This window comes from Mus musculus, chromosome 3 (genome assembly GCF_000001635.26).
Source record: "Mus musculus strain C57BL/6J chromosome 3, GRCm38.p6 C57BL/6J".
Taxonomy (NCBI): domain Eukaryota; kingdom Metazoa; phylum Chordata; class Mammalia; order Rodentia; family Muridae; genus Mus; species Mus musculus.
In genome coordinates this window covers 97,658,192-97,684,000 of record NC_000069.6, presented here as the reverse complement: position 1 = coordinate 97,684,000, position 25,809 = coordinate 97,658,192, and the positions used below count along the sequence as shown (strand labels likewise).

Genomic DNA, 25,809 nt, shown 5'->3' with positions numbered 1-25,809 from the left:
GTGGGGTGAGGGGTGGATTTGCATATCTACAGCCAATCAGAAGCTACTCAGGGCTGTGATTCCGTGGTGTAAAGGTGCAGATGTTAGACTCTGGGTCCAGCGATCCGTGTTCAAATTTCAGTGTGGCCTTTTCCTTTAGTGGAAACCAAAGCTGCTGACTCTTACTGTGAAATGCCGTTCTCAGGAGAGCGCCATGGAGAAAGTTGCTGGCCAGTACATCTTTGCAGAACATAGCAGGCGTGTGTTACAGTGTTCATTATATTGGTGAAGTGACTGTGTTGTTTATACTTGTGGAATGCAGACCGTGGGAGTGAAAAGGGCTCTCTTATTCCAGACTCCAGCACGCTTATTTCAAGTGTCCTCCTGCGACGGCTAATCTTGGTGGTCAACTTGACAGTGTGTCAAGGAAGGCAGAGCCCCATTTGGGAAGATGCCTACATGGGATTGTGCGTGGGCATGTCTGTGGATAATTTTCTTGATTGCTAATTGATGTAGGCGGGTCCAGCTCACTGTGGATGACGGTTCATACCTTAGTTATGTATGCTTGGGCTGAATAAAAAAGAACCAGAAAAGGTGAGCAAGCCAGAAAGTAAGCTTTTCTCCACAGTTTCTACTTCAAGTGCCTGCCTTAAGTCGAGGGATGTCTTGACTTCCCTCGATGATCTATGAAACGAAATAAACTCTCTCCTACGTCCGTGAACAGCTCTAGAATGTGACAAGTAAGGACAGATCTGTTAATCAATCAAAGCGACTTCTTGGCTCAGGCAAGTTAACTGCTTTAGGCTTCACTTTCTTTTTTTTAAAATATTTTTTATTACATATTTTCCTCAATTACATTTCCAATGCTATCCCAAAAGTCCCCCATACCCTCCCCCCCACTTCCCTACCCACCCATTCCCATTTTTAGGCTTCACTTTCTACTCTGTTAAATGGAAACAATGGAAATATCTACCTTGTTGAGTGGTGGGACTCACATAAAATAATGCACACACAATGTCACTCTTGATATGTCCAGAGTCTATTGGTCAGAATATTTTATCCCAACAACAGAAAAGCAAACTAGAACGGAAATGTCTGTTCTGGAGCAGGGTGTCCCCCAAACCCTGTAACAGAGGATTATGCAAAATCTTCCCTAACTATTGGCTACACTTTTCTACCAGTATCCTAAGGTATCTTGTGGGCAAGTAAGGGGCTCCAGAAACTTCTGGAGAGTTCTCTCTCTCTCTTTTTTTTTTTTTTTTTTTTTTTTTGTCTCAGGAGGAGTTGGCCTGTATCATTACTTCAGATCTGGGCCCCCGGGTCAGATTCCATAGGGGACGGGATGTTTACCCCACAATTTGGGACCAGAGCAGAAGCCAGTCACTATCCTCTGAGTCTCGATGGATGATATGAGACTTCACCTGTAGCAAGAGGACTCGGTGAGAATGAAATTAAACGCTTGCGATTGGTGCTGAAGCCACCACCCAGAGAGGGAAGCCGAGGTCCCAATGGTCGAAGACGTTAAGTAAGCAGAGAAGTTTACTTTCCTGATAAACACCGACCCAGCTCTGAGGGGCTGAAGCTTTTACTTGCGGTAAAAGACCTTGCCACTCTCGGTCTCCAGATTACCAGGGGAATGGGACTCCGCCAGTCTTCCGTCCTCTTGGCCGAAGTATTGGGACTTTTTTTCCCCTCCCCCACCTCTCTCAACCACCTCTGATGGGACCTCCCATTTCTTTTCAGATCCCAGCCTGAACTCTCTAAAACAGCAGTTATACTTTTCAATACTTCGTAACTACCCAAAATTCCAACCACAGGAAAACGATTATTTCAATTTCTCCAGGCGCCTGCACGTGAAGGCTATGTAAACCTTCCTCTAACATTCCCACGGCCTTCTCCAGTGGAATTTTCCTGGGCAGAGTTCTGGCAGAAGGCAGCTGCAGCGGTTGATTTCAGACTGGTGACCCGGGGAGGAGCCACCTGGGGCGCTGCGATCCAAACTCAGCTCTTTTGGTCTCAATTAAGGAGACAGCAGCGGCCTCTGCTGGTTTCAATAGAATCTCAGAAGTTCAATGAGCTAAAACGCACTGAAATTGCTCAAACGCAAGGGCTAGCTAAGGGCTAGCTCGATTAAATTCCCTTCATCGTGTGCAGGAACAGGAGATGATGGAGCCTCGGGTGTGTCTGTAGCCAGGTGTTGAAACCCTTTCGGCCCCAGCTCACCTGAAAACGTGGCAGACCTGAGGGTCGTGGAGCCGCGATGTGTCAGCGAGCCTCGGGCCAGGCTGGTCGCAGAGGACAGGATTTTGCGGTGTGTTCGGGCTGCTACGATGTGGATTGGTGTCTCAGAGCTGAGAGATAGGACGCAAACGCGGTGTGCAAATGACTTAGAGCAGGAGTGAAGCCAGGGCCTGCTCCCCTTTCCTTCCTTCCTGTGCTAAGCCAGGGCTATGAACAGAAAGAAAATGGATCCTGTGTGGGTTAAAGAGAAAGGTCCCACCGAGATTTGAACTCGGATCGCTGGATTCAGAGTCCAGAGTGCTCACCATTACACCATGGAACCCTACACACAGAGATGCTCTGACTCACAATAGGTGACCAAATCCATTCTCCGCCTCCACACACCCCACGATTTCTTCCTCAAGCATTTCTACAGTCAGGAAGAGCAACCTAATTAACCGGAAGAATCGGACGCACTCAGGTTCGTTCTGTTCAGCTCTCGGCGTGTGGTCCACTTACTAGTGGGGTAAGCGGGTCTCAAAGAATGAGAAAGTGGATCTAACGCTTTGGAATCAGGGAAGTGCACGGCCGTTTGTTCCTGCATTGCTGGTCTCTTGTTCTGACATACAGTCCCTTGCGCAAGCGCTCCCCGGGCCACCCCCGAAAAAGGTTTTATTTTGCTTTGTAGTTCTCCCCCTCCTCGTATTGTCCAGAAAGCTCTAATGACTTCTATCCCGATCCCTCATTTCTCCTCCAGCCCCACCTCTGTTCTGCTTCTTCCGTCCTTGTCCCTCTCTTTCATGCTCCCCAACCCCCGCGTAGCACAGGCCACAAGTCATTGGGAAGTTGCAACCATAGAAAGAAAGGAAGGCGGGGCACCCACTAGAGGAGCATCATTGCATCTCTGGTCAGGGTGAAACGATCCGGGCAGCCCTTGGGGCTAGGACGGCACTGGCCTTAGGTGAGTACCAGACAGATTCAGAGCTGAGGACCCGGTGACACTTTGCTAAATCGCCTAGAACTGCAAAGCTGTGCTTGAGCACAGTGTGCCTTTTAAACTGGTGGCGGTTCCTCTCAGCGCCCCCTCGTGGCTACGTCAGCACGTGTACACAGCGGGACCAGTGGGGCCTGTGATGCCATTAAGATGGGGAGAAAACTGGGTGACACTTGCCACTTTAGAATGACGAGGTCAGCAAACTACAGTTGAGATCTATGTAGGAGAGAGACATGAGCTTCCCTCCTGGTGCCAAGTGGTAGTTGAGAAAGCATCTACATTTTAGTATTCAGAATATGGGTGGTTTCCAAACATAGTCCTAGAGATCACAGAAAAAAGCATGACTGTGTCATAGACCTTCAAAACTGCTGCAGCTAGATCTGCAAATACCTAATGGCACAGACTCTCCCACCCAGACCTGTGCACAGCCAACATTGGGTACTACTAACTCTTTTTGTTTTTCAAGACAGGATCTCTCTGTAACAGACCTGGCTCTCTGGGAACTTGCTTTGTAGACCAGGTTGACCTTGAACTCACAGAGATCCTCCTGAGTGATGGGATTAAAGGCATGGGCCACCACACACACTACTAATCATTGAATAGAGGACAGAGTTTTAGAGTCTATGTGGCAGTAGACACGGAGCCCATGGATTTTCCTCTTAGACTGAGTTATATCAGTCAGTTTCGATAAGTGCTAAGGTTTGGATTACAAGTCTTCAATACCCCTTGCTTCTCCTATGGCTTATGTGAGGTCTAGGCTCCAGCACTTTTGAGGGGTAGACCCAAGACCCTAGGGATCTCGAGGGCACGAATCTCATCAAGGGAGTATTAGGAAATGAAGCCTGGTGGGAGAAAATGGGTCAGTGAGGGACAAGTTTGACTGGTGTGCCTTGTGCAGGTCTCTTTCTCTCCTCCCTCTTCCCTCAGCTCTCTGCCTCTTGATGGCCATGGACTGAGCATCACCTCAGGGCCATGTGCTCCCTGCTCTGGCATGCACTGCCTGCTATAAAGATCCTGCCTCACCTCAGGTTGAAAGCAAGGGGCCAACCAACCATGGGCAGGAACCTCTGGGATCATAGACCAAAGAAACCTTGCCATGCTTAAGTTGCTTCTCTCCCCAAAAAAAGTTACAACGGGGAGTTACAGCTGCAGTTTTTAATCTGGTCCACAGTGGTTGCCCTGGGGCAGTATAGGGGAGTAGAATTCAATTTTTCTCAAAGTATTATTTTATTATATGAGTGACTTAACTAGAAGAGATTCATGTGTTATGCTCAAAAGGAGAAAGGGAGAAAATAAGGAAAAATAAGAAAGATGGCTCAATTCTTCCCAAATATGGAAATAATTTAATCTAAGAAGAAGAGTTTCTTCGAGGAAAAAATCCTGAATACATGACATATTCCTGGGAAGACGCAGCTCCAACTTCACGGGGCCCGTTGGAGCATCAAAAGATGGTTTAGCCACGTGGTTAAAGAGCCTCTGTAGGAACCCCTCCCAGCCTTCTTCTACCCAACTCTCAAAGCCACTGTCTTCTTATATTTGAGAAATGGGACTTGAGTTAATGATTTCATGATTGAACCCGATTTCCCACACTTAAGATGACTTAGCTGCCCCCAAAACGTAGGGCCATTAAGGAAGGGAGGCAGAAAGATCATAAGAGCCAGTGGACAGGGAGGACCAGACCAAAGGTGTCTTCTGGACAGAACCCGTGAGTTCACAGCATCTGTATTTGCCAGCACAAGATGAAGACAGGCAACATCCCAGAATATCGTGGAAAGGCCTTATGAGTCTCCATTCCTGGCCAAGAAGCTATTGGCAGTTGATAGCTTCTAGGGGAAGCAGTTTTAAGGGTGTGGCTCCTGCAGGTCTACCACATTCATTTGGATAGTCCAAACACCCACGGTATACAGGCAGCACAAATTAAATGCCATGAGAGTAAAACAGACAAGTTGGGAGAGAGTGAGGAGTTGGGGATAGATCAGGGAGCATCGGGGATGAATATGATCAAAATATATCATACTCATGTGTGAAGTTCCAAAGAATGAAAATATTATTTTAAAAAATGACCCAGTGAGATAATTCAGTGTGTAAAGTACTTCTGAAGTAGATGGAAGTCCCTAGCAAAAACACCTGTCATGGCAGTGTGCTCCCTTCCTGCTTCTAGCACTGGGGAGGCAGGACGATCGATCACTGGGGCTTGTTGGCCAGCCAGTCTTTCGCAATGGATAAGCTCCAGGTTTGCTGAGAGACTCAGTCTGAAATACTAAAGTGGAAAGCAAGAGAGAGAAATATCTGACTGGCCTGGCAAAACATCCATAGCAATGCAGAAGTAGTCCTTTTATCTTGGAGGTAGCCAACAGCTGTCAGATCAGACATATGACCCACTCTTCAGGAGGGTATTCATACCTGATACTGTAAACCTAGCTAGCTCCTCGTGCCTGAGGTCATGGACCACAGAGGACCCACTACTGCCAGTTTCCTAAACTAATATCATCTTACTGTTTTCTAAATTACCTGTCCTTATACCCACAGGTAAGCGTTGCTTTTACCCGCCCCTCCCCAAACAAGCTTCTTTTGCAAAAGATAGAGACAATTACAGAGATAGGCAACTGGTGAAAATGACGAGAGTAAGGGACTGTGGTGACGTTTAGTAACGTCTGCATCACTACCCCTACATTTAAGGCTCAGTGAAGATCACAGAAAAGGGAGCAGAACAATTGGTTGTGAAAAACAGAGGCCCAGGTTGTCTACCATTAGATAGCATCCCCTAGGCGTGACAGAGAAAATGTACCCATGACTATCAATATGGTTGCTAGAACAAGACCAGCATAATGACACCAGTTGACATGCCAACCCACATGGTCTCACCGAGAGGGAGGATCAGTTTCTTCCAGGCGTGCATGACTTTCCACATAGGTTATCCAATCCCAAGTGATCATCCCTAGCACATACATGGGAGCAAAGATAGCTCGAATCAGTAGAATGTATGTGTGTGTATGCTACATGTATATACATGTAACAATAACAAAGTAAGGGTCATGAATTTTGAAAGGCAGCCAGGGTTGGATGGGGAGTGCGGGTGATATAGAAGCAGTGTTCACATATAAAATCTAAACAAGAATCCCACCTTTTACATGAAAAGAAACCTATTGTATGTGATATGAGTGTAAGTGACCCTTAGATCTGCAGCCAGTACCATAGCAATTAGAGCATGAATAACTAACTATTGATTGATATATCAGACACTAAGCTGAGTATTGTCCCACTCTCCTTCCTTCTACAACACACCCAGACCCCTTAAAGGCTCTATTCTGTAAGCACGCTTCTAGCCTTCAGCAACTACTTGAGAGAAAGGTCATTAGATCAGTCAGTTCTCAAATCCTTTATATTTATAACAATCCTTACAGCACTAGAGCTGGGCAGATATCAGTCCTCTGTGCTATTTTGTCTGCTTCCCTGTCAGTAACCCCGAGATATCACTTGCCAGGTTCCACCTGGGCAGCTCCTACTCCAACTGGCCAGCCCTCATGGCCATGAGCTTACAATCCACCTGCCCAATGGTCCCTTCTTCCTCCTTCCATCTCCTTCTTCTCTCCTTGTGGTCACTGCCCGAACCTCCAAGCCAGGGAACTGAAGCCCTACCTAGCCTCTCTTCTGCCCAGCTCTAGGTATTTTTTTTTAGCCAATCATGGTTAACTTGGGGGGCAAGGTTTACACAACAAAAGCTGGTATCCTGAGAGCAACCAGTTCTTGGAGTATAAATTTTAGCATTTGAATATAAGCAGCAGCTCACCAACCTCCTACACTAAGAACGAATTTTTACTGGCATTCCTTAGGTGTTTCTCATCAAGCCTACTGGAGCCAAGCTGAAGCAATAAAATCATGAATTTAGAAAATACTTCCCAAAAGTTATTTTATTGATTTCCTTGATTACATTCCTTGATTACCACCATATCTACCATTTCACTCTATGTACAACACTAGGATATTCCTTAACTGTCTTTCAGCCTCAAACAAAATGTATATAGATATAGATATAGATATGCATACATTAAAGGAGAGGACAGGGAGTTGGGGAAGGGAAAGAGGGAGTGAATAAAAGTGAAATTGGAAAAGAAGTGAAATTGCCTGTTCATAGATGATGCAATATAAAATTCAGAAAACCTTAAGAATTATATACATTCACAAATGAATCAACAAAATGACAAGATAGGAAAATCATCAAACCAAAAAAAAAAAATCAATTTTTATACCTTTTTTTACTATAAAATTTTATATCTAATTTTACTATCTAAAATTAATAAGTCTACTTATGATAAAATGAAATGAATAAAACATGATCCAAAAGACCCCAAAGATCTGAAATACAGACCCTAGAAAGTGATGATGGAAGACATGGAAGAAATGCGAGGTCACCCTATGCTGATGAACAAGATGTGCTGTTGCCTCATCACCAACACTACTGCCAAGTGACTAACACTACCTCCAAATTGCCAGCACTACTAGCAAGTGACCAACACTACCTCTAAGTTGCCAGCACTACTAGCAAGCGACCAACACTACCGCCAAGTCACCAGCACTACTAGCAAGTGACCCACATGACTTGAAGTGATGTACAGGTTCACTGTAACTTCTCAAATTCCAATTTTTTCAGAAATAGAAAAAAAAATCCATCTTCCATTCACACAGACCTTCATGAGAGATTCAGAACTGCCAAAAAAGCATGCTGAGATCAAAGTGATATGTTGAGATCAGAAAACAACTTTCAGGAGTTGGTTCTCCTCTTCCACTATGTAGAGTCCGAGGACCAAGTTTAGGTCACCAAGCTTGGCAAGCACATTTAACTGCAGAACCATCTTCCTGGTCCAAAGAAGCACTAGGAACACCTCTGGAAGAAAAGGACTCATGATACCTTTGAGCCACTCAAGTCACTGTGAACTGCAGAGAAGCAAAAGGTGGGGTAGGACTGGAAGGCATACAACAGAAAGCCACAAAGGCCAGAGGCACTGTAGAAAGCACATGACAATGCAGGTTGCCTTCACAGAATTTTGGCACCACCTGTAGTCATTTCTGTGTCCAGGACAAATGACATTTGGCCATCTCTGGACTGGTGTGTGGTTACCTGAGTTCACTCTCAGTGTAGGTTTCTACACTCATTACTGTAGGCTTTCCTTATATGCCTGGCCATGTGTTGTGCCTACCTCATTCTGCTCTTCACTCCCATAACCTTAGTTGATTCAAGCGACCAATGTAGGGGATCCCAGTTTGAGGATAGTCCAGAGATACCCCCTCCCCCCACAGAGTGGAAATCTCTGGAGACTCAGGTTAATGATGTTTTGCTGGGGCAGACAGGGAAGAGAATGTTTTGCTGAAGCAGACACTGGTGAAAGGATGTTTTGCTATAGCACATGAAAGGAGGCATGATGTTTAGAAAGAATATAAACTTGACCCCACAGACAGTGGGAACTTGAGCATTGGTTTGCTTTTTTCTACCTCACTGGTCTTTGCTAACTACATGCATGAATTGGTTCACCCTACATTGCATTACTGAGCCTCACTTGTGGGTTCTTCATAGAGAGAAACTCACCAAAGAACTTCTCAAAAAAAGGGGGTGGAGTGGGGCTGGAGAGATGGCTCAGCAACTGGTTAAGAGCACTGACTGCTCTTCCAGAGATCCTGAGTTCAATTCCCAGCAACTACATGGTGGCTCACAACCATCTGTAATGGGTTCTGATGCCCTTTTCTGGTGTGTCTGAAGACCGTGACAGTGCATTCACATATATAAAATAAATATTAAAAATAAAACCCAAAAAACCGAACTTCTCATGAGATTCCTGCGGCTTCCACAGACTCAGCCAACTGGTGGGGCTCATAGTTTCTTCTGGATTGAACTGCTCTTGCTGATTCATGTGTGTTATCTGGCGAGTGGACTGGACTGCGACTGCTGATTCGTGTTTGGTGTTTGCTAATGGACTAAATTTAGAACAATGAAGATTGGAATCACCCCAAAGAACTATTTCTAAAAAAAAGTCCACTTCCCCCATATCCTAATAACCTTTCTTTTCCACTATCTCTGATGGGTGGTGGGCTAGAGGTTGAACCCTTATGTAGATTGCAAAAAATACGTGCCTACATCCCTATATGTATGAAGGGACAGAAAGCAAACATTGTAGTCTCTATATAGACATGTCCCCTCCAAAAAAAACAACAAAAAAAACCCTATGAGATGGTTTGTATATGCTCTGCTCAGGGAATGGCACTATCAAGAGGTATAACTTTGGAGTAGGTGTGTCACAGTGGAGATGGACTTAAATATCTTCAACTTAGCTGTCTTGAAGAGTCTTCCACTAGCAGCCTTCAGATGAAGATGTAGAACTCTCAGCTCCTCCGGCACTATGCCTGCCTGGATGCTGCCATGCTCCCACCTTGATGATAATGGACTGAACCTCTGAACCTGTAAGCCAGCCCCAATTAAATGTTGTCCATATAAGAGTTGCCCAGGTCATGGTGTCTGTTCACAGCAGTAAAACCCTAAGAAAACTACATCAGAGGTCTGCTGTTAGAATACAGTATAAAATCTTGTAGTCAAGTGGAGAGGAGTCAGGATAGTGGTCCCCAGCCCTATGTCTAATCACCTGGGAATTTTAAAAGTTCATACGTGTGGGACCCCACACTTAAGATTTTCATTTATCTCAGTTGGAGGCAGCAGATAGCCATTGATAGGCTTAGGTTCTCCATCGGGGAGAGAATGGGCAGCCAGGGGTAGCCATCACTGGCCTCAGATCTCAGCTAATCCAGCACAATAGAAAACGCTGGGGACAAGTACTGTCACAGTCCTGTAATTAATGTTAGCATGGCCTGGGACAGAAAAGGAGGGACAAACTGCAGTCCCTCCAGTGATGGTTTCTACTTTGATGACAATTTACATTCTTCAGGTTCTGATAATACCTTGGTTTTTATCAGGCTTCTGACAATTGAATCAGTAAGTAACTCAAATATTATTGCTGCATAATGCTTTTTATTAAACAGTGTTATGGGAAAACCAACCCACATTTTTGTGTTACATTATACAGTTTTCAGGCAGAGTCCGGTGGTGAGTCCCACGTGGAGAGCAGCTTTAAAGTCTTGACTTGTGTCCGGTTTGTGAAACACTGAAGCAGCTCTGCATGTCAGTCAGCATCAAAGGTCACAAACAGCACCATTTAAGAGACTCACACTTCCTTGACTGCCTTCAGATTAAATCACCCCTGCTTTATGACGTACTCAAAGTGCTACAGTGTAAACCATCACCCACCAAATCCAAATATGTCTCATATAGGCCACCCAGCTCAAACATTAGGACAAACTGATATTGATGTCTGGCTGTCCTAAAAAGCTGAGGATGATGCTCAGCTACAGAGGGGAACCCAAGATGGCCAACACCTGCTATATCACTTACTGTAGGTGTCCCTTGACTGTGTAATCCGACACCCACAATGTCCTAATATTTAGTATTTCACATCAAACTTACTGCAAAAGTTCTGTGCCACACTTAATTCAAATCAACTCCACCTAATGCTGGAAGTACTAAACATTTCTATTTTGAATGAAGCTTGCTTCTTCAAAGTACCGCTGAGAAGAACAACAAGCTGAGACAGATCCAGTTCAAAATCCTAGAGGCAGTGGATCCTACAAGAGACTTGTGATTTTTTTTCTTCCCTTTCCTATAATTGAAAAAAACAATTGGCTTTTTTTTTTTTTTTTTTACTCCAAACATGTTTGTTCACTGCAGAAATCAGTCTTTCAATCTCCAGTTGTGATTGTCACTTAAGGACAGACAAATGCCTAGATCCAGAGTCCTGAAAGACCCTTATTTCTTCCTGGTCTCATATTCATGAGTAACTGGAGTCTGCCGCTGACAGAAGACAGCAAGAACTTGGCTTTGAGGATTAGTCATAACACACCAACAAAATATTTATCTGCTCTTAAGCCCCAGGTCACAAGAATATGAGGACTAAGTATCTCTGAGAACAGAAGGAATACCACATACACATATGTGCACACACACACACACCCACAGGGACTATTGCATATTGTTTTGAGGTCAAACATTTAAAGGCCCTGTTCCCACTTCCACGTCACATCACTTTAACAGCATGCATGCAATAGTGACACTTTTCAAAAGGTTTATGAAAGATCCATTAGATCTACAAAAAACCAAAACCAGCAGGGACGGCTGGGCGAAGGTTTCTCTCAGAAACGGGTTTTCTTCCTTTGTACTTCCGGCCCAAGAGGCCAGGGCTCTTGAAGAAGCTAGCTGAGCCCTTCAGAGGTGTGAATCCTACTCAGGTCTAGGTTGACAGGAGGCTAATAACCATGGCTCGAGTGAAAGCTCTTCACACTGTCTAGGTCTTTTTCCTTGAGACTCTGGTGAACCTGTCTTACTGATAAGTGAAGTCAGACAGAACGCAGAGGAAAGGGTGAGAACAGGGTAAGAAGACAGTTTCTGGGCTGCTAAGTGGTTTGTACCAGGTGATGTCTGCTTGAACTCTTTAAGGGGACATTTTCAGTGCCAAGCTCCCTGAGCCTTCAGTTCCTGCTATCTCCCTTGGGCTCCTTCGCTGCTTCCCTGGCCTCACAGGCACTGATCTACACTACAGGTGTTGTGTTAGCCTCCTTAAGGGCCGTTTTACTACCAACTGACCCTGCAAAATTCCCATAGGTGGGAAAGAAAAAGAAATAGTTTTGCCTTGATTTGTTTCTTAATTCTGTCCGACTTTTTATTGTAGAAAACACACTGCCCCTTAAAGTAACTAAAGAAAAGCGGTACTCACTCTGTCTCTTTACAAGTGTTTCCTGGTGACAGGGGCAGCATTCCCCAGGGTCAGGGGCCAGGACAGGGACAGTGCTGGTGAGCTATCAGCCAGCCCTTCTAACTCTCTCCTGCATTTCCAGATGAGGCCATCAGCACCCACCCCTCTATCACCACAGCCTCACCCGTCAGAGAAGCATCAGCCTGAGTGAGAGACTGAAGACAGCTTTCCCCACCCTTCCATAGCTACAACTTTGAGGGGTCAAAACTTAATGCACAAACACAGATGATCCCAGCTTAGACTGTTAACAGGAAGTGTAGATACAACAATCCTACTGGGAAACAAGCAAGGCTTTTGAATCCTCCTGGGTGGCCCACTTCTAAATCAGCACTGAGGAAAAACAGAAAAAATAAATAAAACCTTTCGACATAACTGAAGGGCCTTAGAGTTGATGAAAAACCAAGATGAGGCCTTGGCTTTCAAAATGGAACACTATTCAGAAAGCTGACTGGACCACGAGGGTTCTCCACAGAGTCTCAGCTGAGGGAGGTGGCTTGGGATGGCTGAAGCGGCATCTCCCAGGACTCATGTACCAAGGCATTGAGCGATCTGTACTCCCTGCAGGACAGAAACCTCCCCATCTTCCTATTCACCCTTGTGATAAGAGGCCTCAGAGGTGTGCAGAGGACTTGCTGTGCCACCCTCATGTGGGAGAGCCAGGAGGTAGGTGAACTGACCAGCAGGTCCCTTTCAATGTGGCTGGCTCATCTCAGGAGACAGGAAGGCTCTCAACCAGAAACAGTGCCTAATGATTGACTTACATTTATCTGTAAAATGGAAGTGTCAAGATACTGGAAAAAATATTTCCTTTCAATCCTGAGTAGGTTGGAATACTTCTCAGTCAGTGGTTATCAGTGACCCCATTCCATCATCAAACACATTTAAAGGGAAGAGGCGAAAGAAAAAAATACTTTGTTAATATTTGGTGCAAAGAGCAATACTGTGCACGGTTATGAACACCGAGGGTAGTTCCTTGCCTCACACATCTTTAATGGTAGGGAAACCTCGCATGAGCACCCAGTGAGCCTGCATGAGCATCCAGTGAGTCTGCATGAACTTGTGTCTAGAGCTGTGCTTGGGTAGCGAGGTACACATGGCTGGCCATATTAACCCAAGACTGTAGAATTGCCTAGACTAGAGAAGAAAAGCTTAAGAACCATTTGTCAAAAGCCTGAGGTCCTTTAACAGCCTGTTAACATGGATGGATAAGCTTTTTTTTTTTAATTAAAGAAAAATGTAGGCACATAAAAAAAAAATCTTTCAGGGATGAAAGATACGGAAGTTTTCCCTAATTCCAAACCTATCTACAAACTGAATGCTCTGATAAAGAAAAACCGTAAACAGGCTCACACAGCCAATATACAGGACCAAACTGAAACAAAAAGAGCTTCATTTTCCCCTAGATGTTAAAATAAATTGTAACACACTGGGTTAGGCCTTCGCTGAGCTAAAAAGGAGACCCTGGCACCTCTAGTCTCTCAGGAGAGTCTAATCACACAGACTTTTCAGAAGGGTCCCTTGCCCAGTGAGTTTTGCATTACTGGGCCATGTATGAGATCTGAGGGGACTTATTAAATTGGGTACATAAAATGAAGAGGGTTCTTGTGGGGCATCTAGTGTCATATAAACACACAGGAGATTGTGTCACATAGTGTGGGAATACAGAATCAGTCCATGCAAGGAAAGCCACCCTGCACTGAGGCAGCTCTAAGGAGGGCAGCAGCCTGGCACACATCTCACCCCTGGACACCAGTGGTCCAGAACCTCTGCCCAACAAAGATCCTAAGAGTTTGCTATTCTCTCACTTTAGAAAAAGAAGCTTCTGGGATGCCCATTCCTGTGGCCACTGCTTCCCAGTCAGGCCCTGGCGACCACCCACAGGCAGAGAGAACCTGTACAGCGGGGCCAGGAGACTTCCGGTAACCTTTCTCTCATATGCATATATATGGTTTTGTGTTTCTTAAAATAAACTCCGTGAACTCATAAAGCTCTCATCTGCAATCAAATGCAAAGCAGAGCATCCTATCAGAGGCTCTGACACACACAGCAGCCTCAAAACAAACCAGCCTGCCAGCCTCAGAGGAGGCCAGCTCAGTTCAAAGGCAAGGGAGATGCTTCTCCAGAATCCTTGGGGGCAAGGCGTGACGCCTTCCTCAGATGGGCTTATACAGCAGCGTGGTGACATACTTCTTCTTGTAGCGATGGGTTGCGCTAAGGACCATCACACTGTCCTGCAGAGAGAGAAGCACACACAGTGATTCGTTCATCTGGGTGGCTGCTGGCTCTTCCTGGCTCTCAGTCTTTCACAGTCACTCACTGTTGGGGCAAAACACCCCATCAAAACCAATGTAAGGGAGAGAAGGTTTATTTCTGGCTCACAGTTCTGGAAGACAGTCCATTATGCCAGGGAAGCCAACACGTCAGGACACTGAAGCTGTTGAGCACATCCTACGAGTGCACATTTGTGTTCAGCATGCTTTCCCCCACTTCATCCAGTCCAGGATACCCTGGCCAGGGAATGGCCTGCTCATTTAAGATGGGTCTTCATATGCCAATTAACATATTCAAGATAATTCCCCATAAATGTGCTCAGACTCATAGCTCTGGTTGTCCTAATTTTTTTTTTCAAGTTAATAACACTAACCAACACATTTACTTTTAAAGAGACAACTTGAGACAAAAGAGGCTGGCTTTGCTGTCAAATCTAATTCAGCTCCAATCTAGTTCCTGTTGTGGTGTTGGTTGGTATACCTGAATAATTTATACAATGGTCTCTCCATCCCTCCATCCCTACCTTTAACTTTTTCATACAAAGGATAATAGCTACCATTAGCTATTATCTGATGGCTCTGACGCTCACAAGAGAAATCAGGAAGTGTCTGGCACATACAAGGTCATGAAGAAATACTGACTTACTACTTTATTCCAAACTCTACGAATGGATTCAAGCCTAGCAACAAAAACAAATATGCTGGCAACCATTCCCAGAATGAAATGTTAACTGTAATAAGAAAGGAGAATGGTCCTTGTCAATGCTCATTTGTAAGCCCCAGAGCAGGTCCAACTGCCACTTACTGCTAAGGATGAACTCTCGGACCTGGAGAGAACTGTGGAATTCCCTATCCACCCTTAAAGGAAAAGAAGGCTTTCTTAGACATCCAATGTGCTGAGTCAATTCCAAATGGCCGAACGACTGCGAGAACCCAAAGTCAAGCTGACCCAACAGGACTGTCATTTGTACTACAAGCCATACAAAGGAGCAAAGGGACCGACTGCCAAGATGTATGTGAGAGCATGGCTGTGCCACAGAGGAGACGAATGACAAGGGACACCAACTGAAAGTCACAGAGTGGTCACAGGAGACAAAACTCAGTCAGATCTCCAAGAACACCAAAAATTCAATGCAGAGAGCAGTGCAGCTTGCTGTCATCCTTCACCCTGTACTGTCCCTGATGAACGTGTCCCAGACAAGGACTCTGGTTCGACTGTGCTGACAACTGACACATGGCCTAAAAAGGGGGAATCCAGGCAGATGCAACCCTGCTCAGGAGAGCTGTAGATTGGGGAGCAGGTGAGAGAAAAGCACCTGTGAGAAGACCTGTGTGTTGACAGGAAAGCTCTCGGGCAAGGGCAGAGAGGACAGAACCTCAGGCCTGTCTTATACTCACTGGCAATCTGACTTCGCGGAGTCTTGGTCTCTATCTATAAAACAGGGGTTAAAAATAGTACATACCTCTCAATGTTACCAAAAGATAAAACTCAGTGAATTAAGATTTTATATACAACCACACACTCTATTAAAGTCAGCTCTATCAGAAGTAAGGCTAGATCTCTCTGCTCAGGCTGCACATCTAAGAAATACAAGCAGCTTATAGGGAAACTACTGGGAGTACCCTGGATGTGTGTATGCACAATCTCTGGGGATGAGAGCACTCAATCTGAAGGCTCACAACCTGAGGCTCAGCTTAGACAGTCACAGAACTACACTTCTAAGTCAACAGCCAAGCCACAAAGACATTAAAGCAATGGAGAAACTAAGGACTCTAGGGCAGGGGTGGGAAAGACAGGGAACCTCCAGTCACACGATTCCCTTCCTACTATGTAAGAGATGGGAGCACACCTGGGTATATACAACTAGGACAGGGCAAGGAGCTTGACGCCCCATTTTAAAAGGTAAAGTTTTATGTCTCATTCAAGTATTTGTTGAAGGAAGCTAAACCTGATTTCCTGCAGATGGACTCCAACCACTATGAACTCAAGCTTAAGGAAACAGATGAGACAAAGGGTCCAGCCACCCAAAGGAACTTAGAAGCAGAAAGACTCCATGACTGACAGCTCAGTCCCCGCACAGACCAGAGTCTGAGGTTTAAATCCAACGGCCTGCAAGTTAGGAAGAGACGGCCCATCTACCATCTGACCGTCAGGGCCAAGTGCAGCTTTAGAAGCAGCAGCGAGTGAGTTACCGCTGAAGAGCTGGAGGGACCCTTACCCTTCCACGGGGAGGCTGTGGAGGACCGGGGCCGCCACTTACCTTAATGGACAGTGCATAGAGATGGTTCAGCATAACATGATTGGGCTCAGGAAGTAAGGCTGGGTCACACTAGGAGAAAAGACACCCCCGGCGCCAAATGTGATTAAACACAGACAAAACAAACAGCTTACTCTTCCCCAGAGCTCTCTGGAATGTTGGGAACTCTAAATAGGAATACTTTGTCTCCCACAAGCCATGCATTCCCGGATGATAAGATCGAAAAATCCTCAGACTAGCACAGAAATGCTAAGCCCCAACATCCGCTAATTTTCTCTAAGAGAATTAAAACAAAAACCTTGCTTAGAAATGCAGATGGTTTGGTTAAAGGGAAAAAAAAAAATCTTCCAAGGAACTATCAACTAAGTGAAATCGTGGTTAAAAATATTTAATATAAAGTTGTGAACTTCTGGGTTTCCCCCAATGAGAGTACCCCTTATCTTGTATTGTAATAGAAGTCAGAACACATACCAACTCTAGCAGTTTGGTTTTGATTAAACTAGAAACAGACATCTATAAAGTTTGCAAATGGTACCTAAAGAAGTTATAGTTCAGTCTGGGAAAAAGGATTCCACCGTGCTGTGCTGATGTGCACACGGCCGACTGCCGTAATCATGACACAACTGTGACACAATTCCAGCCCGAGGTTACTAATTTTGGCCTTGATGGTCCTAAGGATCCCCACATGCTCTAGCAACCTGCTCAGGATACTCACTGAAATATTCGTGTCCTTGTTAAGAATAACTTGGAGTAGGTGAGGGGGCAGGATGGGTGGGGATTTGAATCTCTCCTCAGATCGAAACACATACATTTCTTGACCGTAAGGCCCAGGGGGTGAGCTGGACAGGTCTGAAAAATATTTATGCAAATGTGAAGAAACTTGAAGCATTAGTGAGGATGCGTGGGGGAGCTATGACTGCACAGTCGTTGATCTTAATGCAATACAAGTCCTGGAGCGTAAGAACTCGTGGCCTACTGCAGCTGGAGCTGTCAGGGTAAAAAAGAAACGTCTGAATCAACCTGAGCATGGACCAGGAAGCTTCTCAACGGGCAGCGTGACGTAAGGAAGAGATGAGAGGCCAGGGCCCAGGCTCCAGGCAACCACCACCAGCTGTCAGCCATGTGACCTTGGACAGATCCCCTTTTTTTGGTCAGTTTACTTATCCACAGATAAATGTCTTCTTCATTGACAATGCTTTTGAGGAGATAAAAATGAGAGTGGTTAAGATGATGTGTGGACAAAGTGTGAAGAGATTAGAGTTCATATTTTTTTCCCTGCCAAAGTGACAGACTGCAACGTTATACACTCTAGGTCCATAACGATTACAGCAGACAGAACACACGCAGCTGCAGTCAAGAGCATGCAGTGTAGTCAAGGACCACGCTCCGTACTCACTGGGATGGCTGTCTGTCTCTGAAACAGCAAAGACTGGAGGAAACGTGGAGAAACTCAAAGCCCCAAACTACGGTGTTCCCATTGTGGGCAGAAATGCACCATAGTATAAACACGTTGAAAAACAGTACAGCTGTCTTCAAATAGTTAAACAAACTTTGTAACCCGGTAATCACATTACTGAGCGTAACAACTCAGATAAAATATAAGCCCACGCAAGAACCTCACCGTAACTGTTTATAAGCAATATATATGAGAGCCCCAAAGAGGAAACAAAACCCAAATGTCTGTCAACAACGGATGGAGAAGCAAAAAGGAACTGTCATACCGTGGACTTCTGCTCAGCCACAAACAGAAGCAAAGTACTGATACATGTTTCAACAAGGCTGAGCCCTGGAAGGCAGCCTGCTACAGTGAAAGAAGCCACACAATGTGTGGTTATATTTATACCAACTGTCTGGAAAAGGCAAAGCTATACCGCAGAAGCTTTGACGGACACAGGACAAAGGAGAAAGGGATGGAGATAGTCCTTCTTTTGAGGTGACAATGGTTCTAAAACTCAATATACTAAGAAAAAAAAAAAAGATAAATTCATGGTATCTGGATTATACTTAAAAGTGAAAAGCATTCAGGTTAAATTTACAAAATTAAATGAACTATGTTTTTATTGTTTTAAAATTTTACATTTTATAGCTCCAGAGAAAACATTTTAGTAGTAGATTATTTTAATAACTCAGATTTGCTTCAATATATAAGTATATAAGGCAAAGCAATGCTCTGTTATTAAACAAAACTCAACAATAGACACAACAGGTAACTTTTCAAAATACTTTCAGGTGTTCTGCTCAGTATCCACAAAACACCACCGGCAAATAACACAGGGCAATTTTCACGCATTGTCCTTTATACTAACATATACAAGTTGGACGTTGAAAAGTCACACACATGGCCACACCCACTATCTGTACATTCCTAATAAACGCTCTATGCCTTACATCACTGGGCTAGGAAACCGCGTGCACCCAAAGTGTGCTGTCCTCCCGCTACTGTCACCTGCTCACTGGTTACTTGCAGATCAAAAGGTAATCAGGGATCTAGTGGCCTCAGAACTGAAACCTTTTAAGATCAGTGCACCCGCAGCCGGTAAGAACGCTCACGGTAACGTTAGTTCTGAGTTTATATACTAACTCTAAGTAGGTAGTTACTGTGCCATGGACTTCTTGTCCCTTGTCCTAGAGACTCTGTCATGGGCTCTGTATCAGTAATTATGACTGAGGTTCACTGAGGGTCCAAGCCCTCGAGTTTACTGCTGGGAGCTGGTGTGCGATGGCATGACTAGTAGCCAAGGCAGGCTCTGCAAACAAGAGACCTTGTTTCATTCTCTTTGCAAACAAGAGATCTGCTCAGTGGATAAGGTGTGCAGTTCTCTAGGCAGGCACATCTCCCATCATTCAGTAACAGGACAGTGACTATGGAGATTTTGCACAGTGTGTCTCTGTCACCTGAGTGAACAAGCACCAAGCAAGGCCTTGGGGACAGAAGTATACTCGAGACAAAAATGTACAGGACGGTCCCTGTAGATTCAGTTCTACATAGAGCAACTATTGATTTGGGTTTTTTTTTTCTCACACCCCCTCAGTGACAATTATACTTGTAGGCTCTCATAAAATCATAATTGCCAGTTGAGCTCTCAAACTAGCTGATTCAGGTTAATGAGACAAACTAGACGTACCCAGCCTCGACAGGTAATATCACCAGATGCTCATGGAAAGTGTGAAATCTTACTGGAAATAGCATTTGAAACCGCAGACTACTGGTGGGTTACATAAAAGGTAAAACGGAGAACAGTGTATCAGAGTAAAAAAGGCAGACATTATACCATGGGATTTGTGTGTGAGCATGTGCGTGCGTGCGTGTGTGTGCATGTGTGTGTGATTATAAGATTCCTGAGAAAACAGAAAAATGCAAAATAAAGCAAGAAACCAGTTTGGGGAAGGAATATGCACTGTAAGAAAGACCCAGCAAGAGGAAGCAACAGGACAATAGTACCTCGACATGACGTCTCCGAGCTTTCCATAGAGTCTAACTTTAAAGCGTCAAATACTTCAAAATCAGATTTCTTGACGTGGATCAAGTTATTAATTGTTCCAAGCTGACTGGTAACCACAGGCTGAAACAGTGAAGAAATATAAACAAACAAATAAATAAAATCAAACTGGATACCCTTTTCAATCCACATCGTCACCCAACTGGCCCCTCTCCTGCTATGACAAGTCTCTAGCAGGGAGCCTGGTGCCCATGAACTGGAGGGCATAAAGTCATAAGGAGGCCGCCGAGGCTCCGCTGCAAATGCAGGCCTTACCTCTGACGGATCATGAACCCACTGTCCGTCCACAAAGAACTTGTACTGATGCTCTCCCTCTGGAAGATCCAGGATGGCAACGAAGTCATTATGACTAGAGAAGGAAACAGAAGGTCAGACAGGCCAAGCTCCTTAAAGAAGACAGAGTGTGGAAAAGCAAGAGGGAACGATGGGGCCACCGCAATGACCTCATCCGTTCCTAAGCTACGGCCCTTGTGTGCACCCTACCCCTGCACACCTTAGCAGTTAACACACCTGCTTGTCAACCTCTCCCACTAATGCTGTTCTTGAACATGTGTGTGTGTTGAGGGGGGGAAAGTGTGACTGACAAAACGTTCAGATTTCTTTTTCTTTTTTTTTTTTTTTTTTTTTTGGTTTTTCGAGACAGGGTTCTTCTGTGTGGCCCTGGCTGTCCTGGAACTCACTCTGTAGACCAGGCCTGCCTCTGCCTCCCAAGAGCTGGGATTAAAGGCGTGAGCCACCACTGCACGGCACATTCTGATTTCTTAGAGTTAGGGAGATCGGCTCAACCAGTAAGAGTGCTTGTTGTGAGCTTCAGGACCTGAGTGCGAACCCCCAGTATCCATGGAAAAAGCTGGGCACAGCTACACACGCCTGCAACTCCAGCACTGTGACAAGCAGAACCCGAGAAAAGGCTGGCCAGTAAAGCTGGTAGAAATGGAGGAATTGTGGCTCAGCAACAAGGCTGAAAGCCAGAGCAAGATACTGGGTCTTGCTGTGGCCTTCACATGCACACATATGGGTGCACATACAAATGTACATGCATACATACACACACACACTACACACACACATACACTACACACAAAGCAGAGTCTTCACAAGTATGAATTATGAATAACATAAAAGGTAGGTTTGGGTTGGGAAATATTTCAGGGTACTCGTCCCATAATTTGGTGAGCCTTGTCTGGAAAATGACGTTACATAAAGGGTCACTCTGACAACCACTTAAATCATTCACTACTGCTATGCCAGCAATAAACTGACATTATACCTACAATGTCACAATGTATTTCGCTTTAATACAGAAATCAAAGCAAAAGGATTAGTGTTTTCCAGACTTCTTGCAGACAAGCAATGGCTTGAGAAGCAGAGTCCCGAAGCGTGGACACACAATGCTGTCAGAAGCTCCTGAGGCCCGCTCTCTTCCTTAGGGAAGGCAGCCAGGTGTCTGCTCCTGCACACTGCACACTCAGCAGAGACGCCTGTCCTCACCTCTTTATCAGAGGGATCTTGGTGCTCCAATTGTTGAAGGACCCAGAGATGAAGACCTCCTTGCCTCCTTCAGACCAGCGGATAACGGTGGGCCGGGCCTGCTGGGCGGGCTTCACAGAATCATCCAAATCCTGCTGCCAGGGTACAAACTCTTTGTCCCCGGGGAGCTGTAAGAAGGAGTAGGTCATCCCTAGAATAAATTATGACCCAAGGGTTTTTAAGAGGTCCCAAAGGTTTTTAATGGGCATTAAATTAGGCGTCAACTAAAGTCAGACAGCCCAAATTCAGCAACTGAATCAGGGTATGAACAAACTATATTAAAGAACATATGGCACACATCATTCTCCTTGCAGAACCTTTGCATCACCCTTCAAAAAAACCAAACACCTCTAAATCCTTCCTATTACAGGCCTCGCTTGTATGTAGCAATTAGGATATGCTCCTGAACACCTCATAAGAAACTGTAAGAAAGTTAAGTATGGTTCTTTAAAGGAAAATTAAGCCAGCTATATGTTTTTCTGAGGCAAACTGTTCTCTTTCTATTACAGTTAGAGATACCAAAATTCCTGAGTAACTAGCACTGCTGTTTCAGCTCCTTGGTTATACAACAGGGCATTCACATTTTAAGGGCTGGAGACGGACGGAGTTCAGTGCAGAGCACTTTCCTCCCGAGCACAAGGCCCTGGGTTTCATCTCCAGCACCATCATCCATCAATCGACAGGCATTCAGAAGCCACGCCACTGATCCGGTACCACTGAACCGGTGATGAAACCTCCCTTGCTTACCTAGGCCAGGTCATAAAATCCCCTCAGCAGGATGCAGGACATCCTGGAACTCTAGGAGCACACGACCAAAAGCAGCTTCCTTGAGCAAAAGCAGATCCGTTACTAAATGGGGTTTGTAGGATTCTGAGAAAAACAAATCCCTTAGTTTCTTTCCAAGGCCATCCTCAGGACAGCCGTCGGCCAACTGCAGCCATGAGCCAGACTGCTTTTACTAAGCTTTCGTTTGGGAAACAGCCACCCACGTGTTTATCACCCACAGCTCACTGCTACCGTGCAGACCTGGGAAGTGAAAGCAGAGGGTGTAACCCACAGACTCTCAATTATCTATTATTTGGCCTTTTACAGAAAAAGTTTGCTAATCCGTCCTTTGGGATGGCTTCACTGACTGGTAAATAAGACTGCATGGTACCAAGTCAGGCATTACAAATGAAATGATGAGGGCTAGAGTAAGAAAAGTCTAGCTTATTTATTTGGGATTTCCCCTGTTCTTTCCAAAATGAAAAAAGTTTACCTTCGATCTGTTTCTCGATAGTCCTTATGACTACAGTACAAATATAGACCAAAGCAAGTGTGAAAGAAAAGGGAAGGGACTTTTACATTATTCAGGGGACTGGATTAAGACAAAACGGTGGTCTCTGGAACCTCAAAGCAATGCCCTGGGGCTGACAGTTGCACTGGGAGTGCTTACATATGGCTCAAAACAACCCTCAGAGTCTCTGAGTCCTCATAGGATTTTGGGAATATATATTTTTAAAGCCTTCAGATAACAACACTCTTATCACATTACAATAAACAAGGAAAAACATATTTTATCGTTCTCTAGGGGTCAAATTTTCACTCCAGTCCAGCCTGGCAAGGTTTTTCCTGCCTCTGCCTCTGAAACAGCTGAAATCACAGGTGTGAGCCGCTATCATATCAGCTTTAAACGGTCACCTTTGAGGAATGTCCTAAAATGTTAGAAATACTATTTGTTGACCTGTTTGAAATCTGTTTCAGAGTGGCTGGTAGAGGAGAGGCTTGGATCCCAGAGGAAGTCTTTCATGACCTTCCAGCACCGTATAAACAGGGTGACATACACACAGTTCATTACACAGTTCATTTTATAAGTGTGTCAGATTTCTCGTAAGGTTTTTAAAGCATTCTTGGGGGATCCTGTCATACAAACAGGGCTGAGAAGCACTGACTAAGACTATTGATAACCCTGACCTTTGAAGCAAAGATGCCCCCAGCCCCACCGTTCCTATCAATTACGTTTATGACTTAAGGATTTTCAGTTTAGGATTTGAAAGCTCTAAACTATTAATATGCCTGGCTTTGGAGCAAAGCCCTTCCACTTATGACATGACATTTCTGTGGTAGGAATGACTGCTGCTGACTTGCAGAAAAACTGTTTGCTCCAGTTAAACCATCAGCGAAATCACCACGAACAGCAGCAAAGCAGCATTCAAAGTACAGCCTGCAAATGTTTAAGGAAATTCAGTGTGTGTGTGTGTGTGGAGGGGAGGGCATGAACTATAAAGTTTTCAATCTGATAAGACATGGGTAATTGTTTGAACTACTTTTTTCATTTCACAAAGGGCAAGATATGAGGGAAAGAATGTTCTAGAACAGGCCTAAATCCACACAGAGCAGCCTGGCTCTTATTCAGGACACCAATTACTGCAGTCACAGTTTGACTGTACCCAAATCCTGAGTCATCAATGTAGGAATGAGCAAAAATACACGGCCTGCCTGTCATCCTAGATAAGCTTTGGAGAAGGAAATCTAGGCTGAGTCCAGGGCCCAAATGAGGAGGAATCCTAGAGGAGAGGAAACAGGGAAGAGGGAACCCCAAGAAATGGCCGGTTCAATGACGCACTTTTCTAACGGCGTTCTCAATCTCGATCGGAGAAAATAAGGTGTGTAATTCAAATTTCATGTGCCATCAAAGTGGCAAATAAAACTCTGTTATCCTAAGCCTCAGTTCACTGGGAAGTGATAAATGTCCACCACCCCACCCCATCCCCAAGGGCCGGGTTTTCTTTTTCACTCCAGAAAGTCTACCGGGAGAAATTACATGTATTTAATGCTGACATTTCTAAGTGATTAGGAACATTAGGGTAGCAATCACACTGCTGTCAGCTCCATCTGGCTCTTCTTTTGAGTGACCAAAAGTGGCCTCTGGCTCCAAGTCTATGGAATTGAGAGCTAAGGCTTCAGGTCAGTAGAGGGTGGTTTTGAGCCCCGGGCAACGTTTTGAAGTACTTCTGAGGAGTGAAGTAAAGTGACTTGCTCTCCTGTGCAAAGCTCACAGCTACATTTTAAAACGGCACGTTTCAAAAAAAGATCTGAGCCATTAACCAAATGATGTCCTATATGGATCCCCAAGACTAGGGGAAAGTATTCAAGTAATCAACTGATGGCAGCTCAGAGCCATACAAAGGTGGACGAGGATCGAAGAGGTGATGCAGAACACGTAAGAGAGAGCAAGAAGGAGACCTACACAGAGACATTTTCAGGGAGAAGTCATCTAGCTATCTTGAGGCCAATGTGAGAAACTGAGCCCTTTTCAATAGCTCAGACAACGCACCCTCCGAAGTTTCCACCCGCGCTCACAACCTATACATCCTGCAAGCTCTGGAAGAGGGCAACCTGCACGTAGATCCAAGGATGGGGCTGGCAGGGGATGGGTTTTTGGTACTCGTCCTAAAAGGTTGGCCCACAGATTACTCTGAGCAGCAGGAAAACAACTCCGCGCCCCTATCCTAATTTGAGGTAGTATCTAGGAGGAATTAGCACCCAGCATCTCTATCCGCGGAATAGCCTTCTAGTTAAAAAGCCCATAACCCTTGAGAATGAGGAGGAAGAACCAAGAAGGGCGGAGCTGCCGGCAGCCCCGCTACCTCACCTTGGAGTCGGGCAGGCTGAAGACGCTGGGGTCGTCCGTGCTCCCCACCATGATCTTGTGCTCCTTTCCCGGGCCATGGCCGCCGCCCTCAGCTCGAGCAGCTTTGGCTCCGTGGCGCTCCCCGGACACCCGCTCGCTGGTAGTGTTTCCCATGGCTGCAGCTCGAGTCGGGGGCAACCTGCCGCGGGGAATGACACCAGGCGGGGAACACCCCCGCGGCTGCGTCAGGGGCGCCCCGGCCCCGCCCCTGCGCCCGGGAAGGGAATCCCCGCCGCAGGGGACCGCGCCCGGGGTCCCCTCCCTTACCCGCTTCACGGACGCCTCGGCTCGGAGAACCGGCTCCGGGAGCCCTCGCTGCCCCACAGCCCCGGTCCCGCACACCCCCCACGCCGCTCACCTCGGGCGATGCGCTCCGGGCTCGCGTGGCTACACGCACGCCGGCTGTTCGGCGTACAAGGAGACCAATAAAGTTATTGAAATTGAAGCCGCGCCCCAAACCAGCGAACCGGGTTTCCTCCTAAAATGGCTACAAGGCCCGCGACGAGGTACCGCCTCTGCCTCTGGCCCCGCCCACC

General features: G+C 45.6%; 1 protein-coding gene, 1 long non-coding RNA gene and 1 other non-coding gene across 7 annotated transcripts; all 3 read right to left on the bottom strand.

Moving 5' to 3' along the window:
* Positions 1 to 1,939: 1,939 nt before the first annotated feature.
* Gm31242 lies at positions 1,940 to 3,438 on the bottom strand. Its single transcript, XR_375880.2, has 2 exons — positions 2,963 to 3,438; positions 1,940 to 2,427 (listed from the first exon to the last, which is right to left on the bottom strand). It is a non-coding gene; the product is annotated as a predicted gene, 31242 (long non-coding RNA).
* On the bottom strand, positions 2,471 to 2,542 carry n-TQctg2. Its single transcript has one exon. It is a non-coding gene; the product is annotated as a tRNA-Gln (tRNA).
* A 6,750-nt stretch (positions 3,439 to 10,188) lies between the features above and the next one.
* Prkab2 (protein kinase, AMP-activated, beta 2 non-catalytic subunit) lies at positions 10,189 to 25,790 on the bottom strand. Of its 5 annotated transcripts, none has more exons than XM_030252348.1 (8): positions 25,632 to 25,790; positions 25,235 to 25,412; positions 21,562 to 21,751; positions 20,326 to 20,419; positions 20,013 to 20,133; positions 17,286 to 17,419; positions 16,574 to 16,642; positions 10,189 to 14,273 (listed from the first exon to the last, which is right to left on the bottom strand). In XM_030252348.1, exons 3-8 carry the CDS (start codon positions 21,747 to 21,749, stop codon positions 14,196 to 14,198), a joined length of 684 nt encoding a protein of 227 aa, XP_030108208.1. In that variant the 5' UTR covers positions 21,750 to 21,751; positions 25,235 to 25,412; positions 25,632 to 25,790; the 3' UTR covers positions 10,189 to 14,195. The 5 variants fall into 5 exon arrangements, with proteins under 5 accessions (XP_030108208.1, XP_006500903.1, XP_011238284.1 ...); XM_006500840.2 differs by having other exon boundaries at positions 21,562 to 21,728; positions 25,541 to 25,784; NM_182997.2 differs by having other exon boundaries at positions 10,918 to 14,273; positions 21,562 to 21,728; positions 25,632 to 25,789.
* Positions 25,791 to 25,809: the final 19 nt, after the last annotated feature.

What these genes read in the sequence shown, in the direction of transcription:
- Prkab2 (NM_182997.2), bottom strand. Translation starts at nt 25,387, where the DNA reads ATGGGAAACACTACCAGCGAGCGGGTGTCCGGGGAGCGCCACGGAGCC. An exon ending in AAGATCCCTCTGATAAAGAG is followed by an intron (nt 20,420 to 21,561) that starts GTGAGGACAGGC and finishes TTCCTTCTCTAG; the next exon opens with TCATAATGACTTCGTTGCCA. An exon ending in GGGTTCATGATCCGTCAGAG is followed by an intron (nt 20,134 to 20,325) that starts GTAAGGCCTGCA and finishes TCACTGTTTCAG; the next exon opens with CCTGTGGTTACCAGTCAGCT.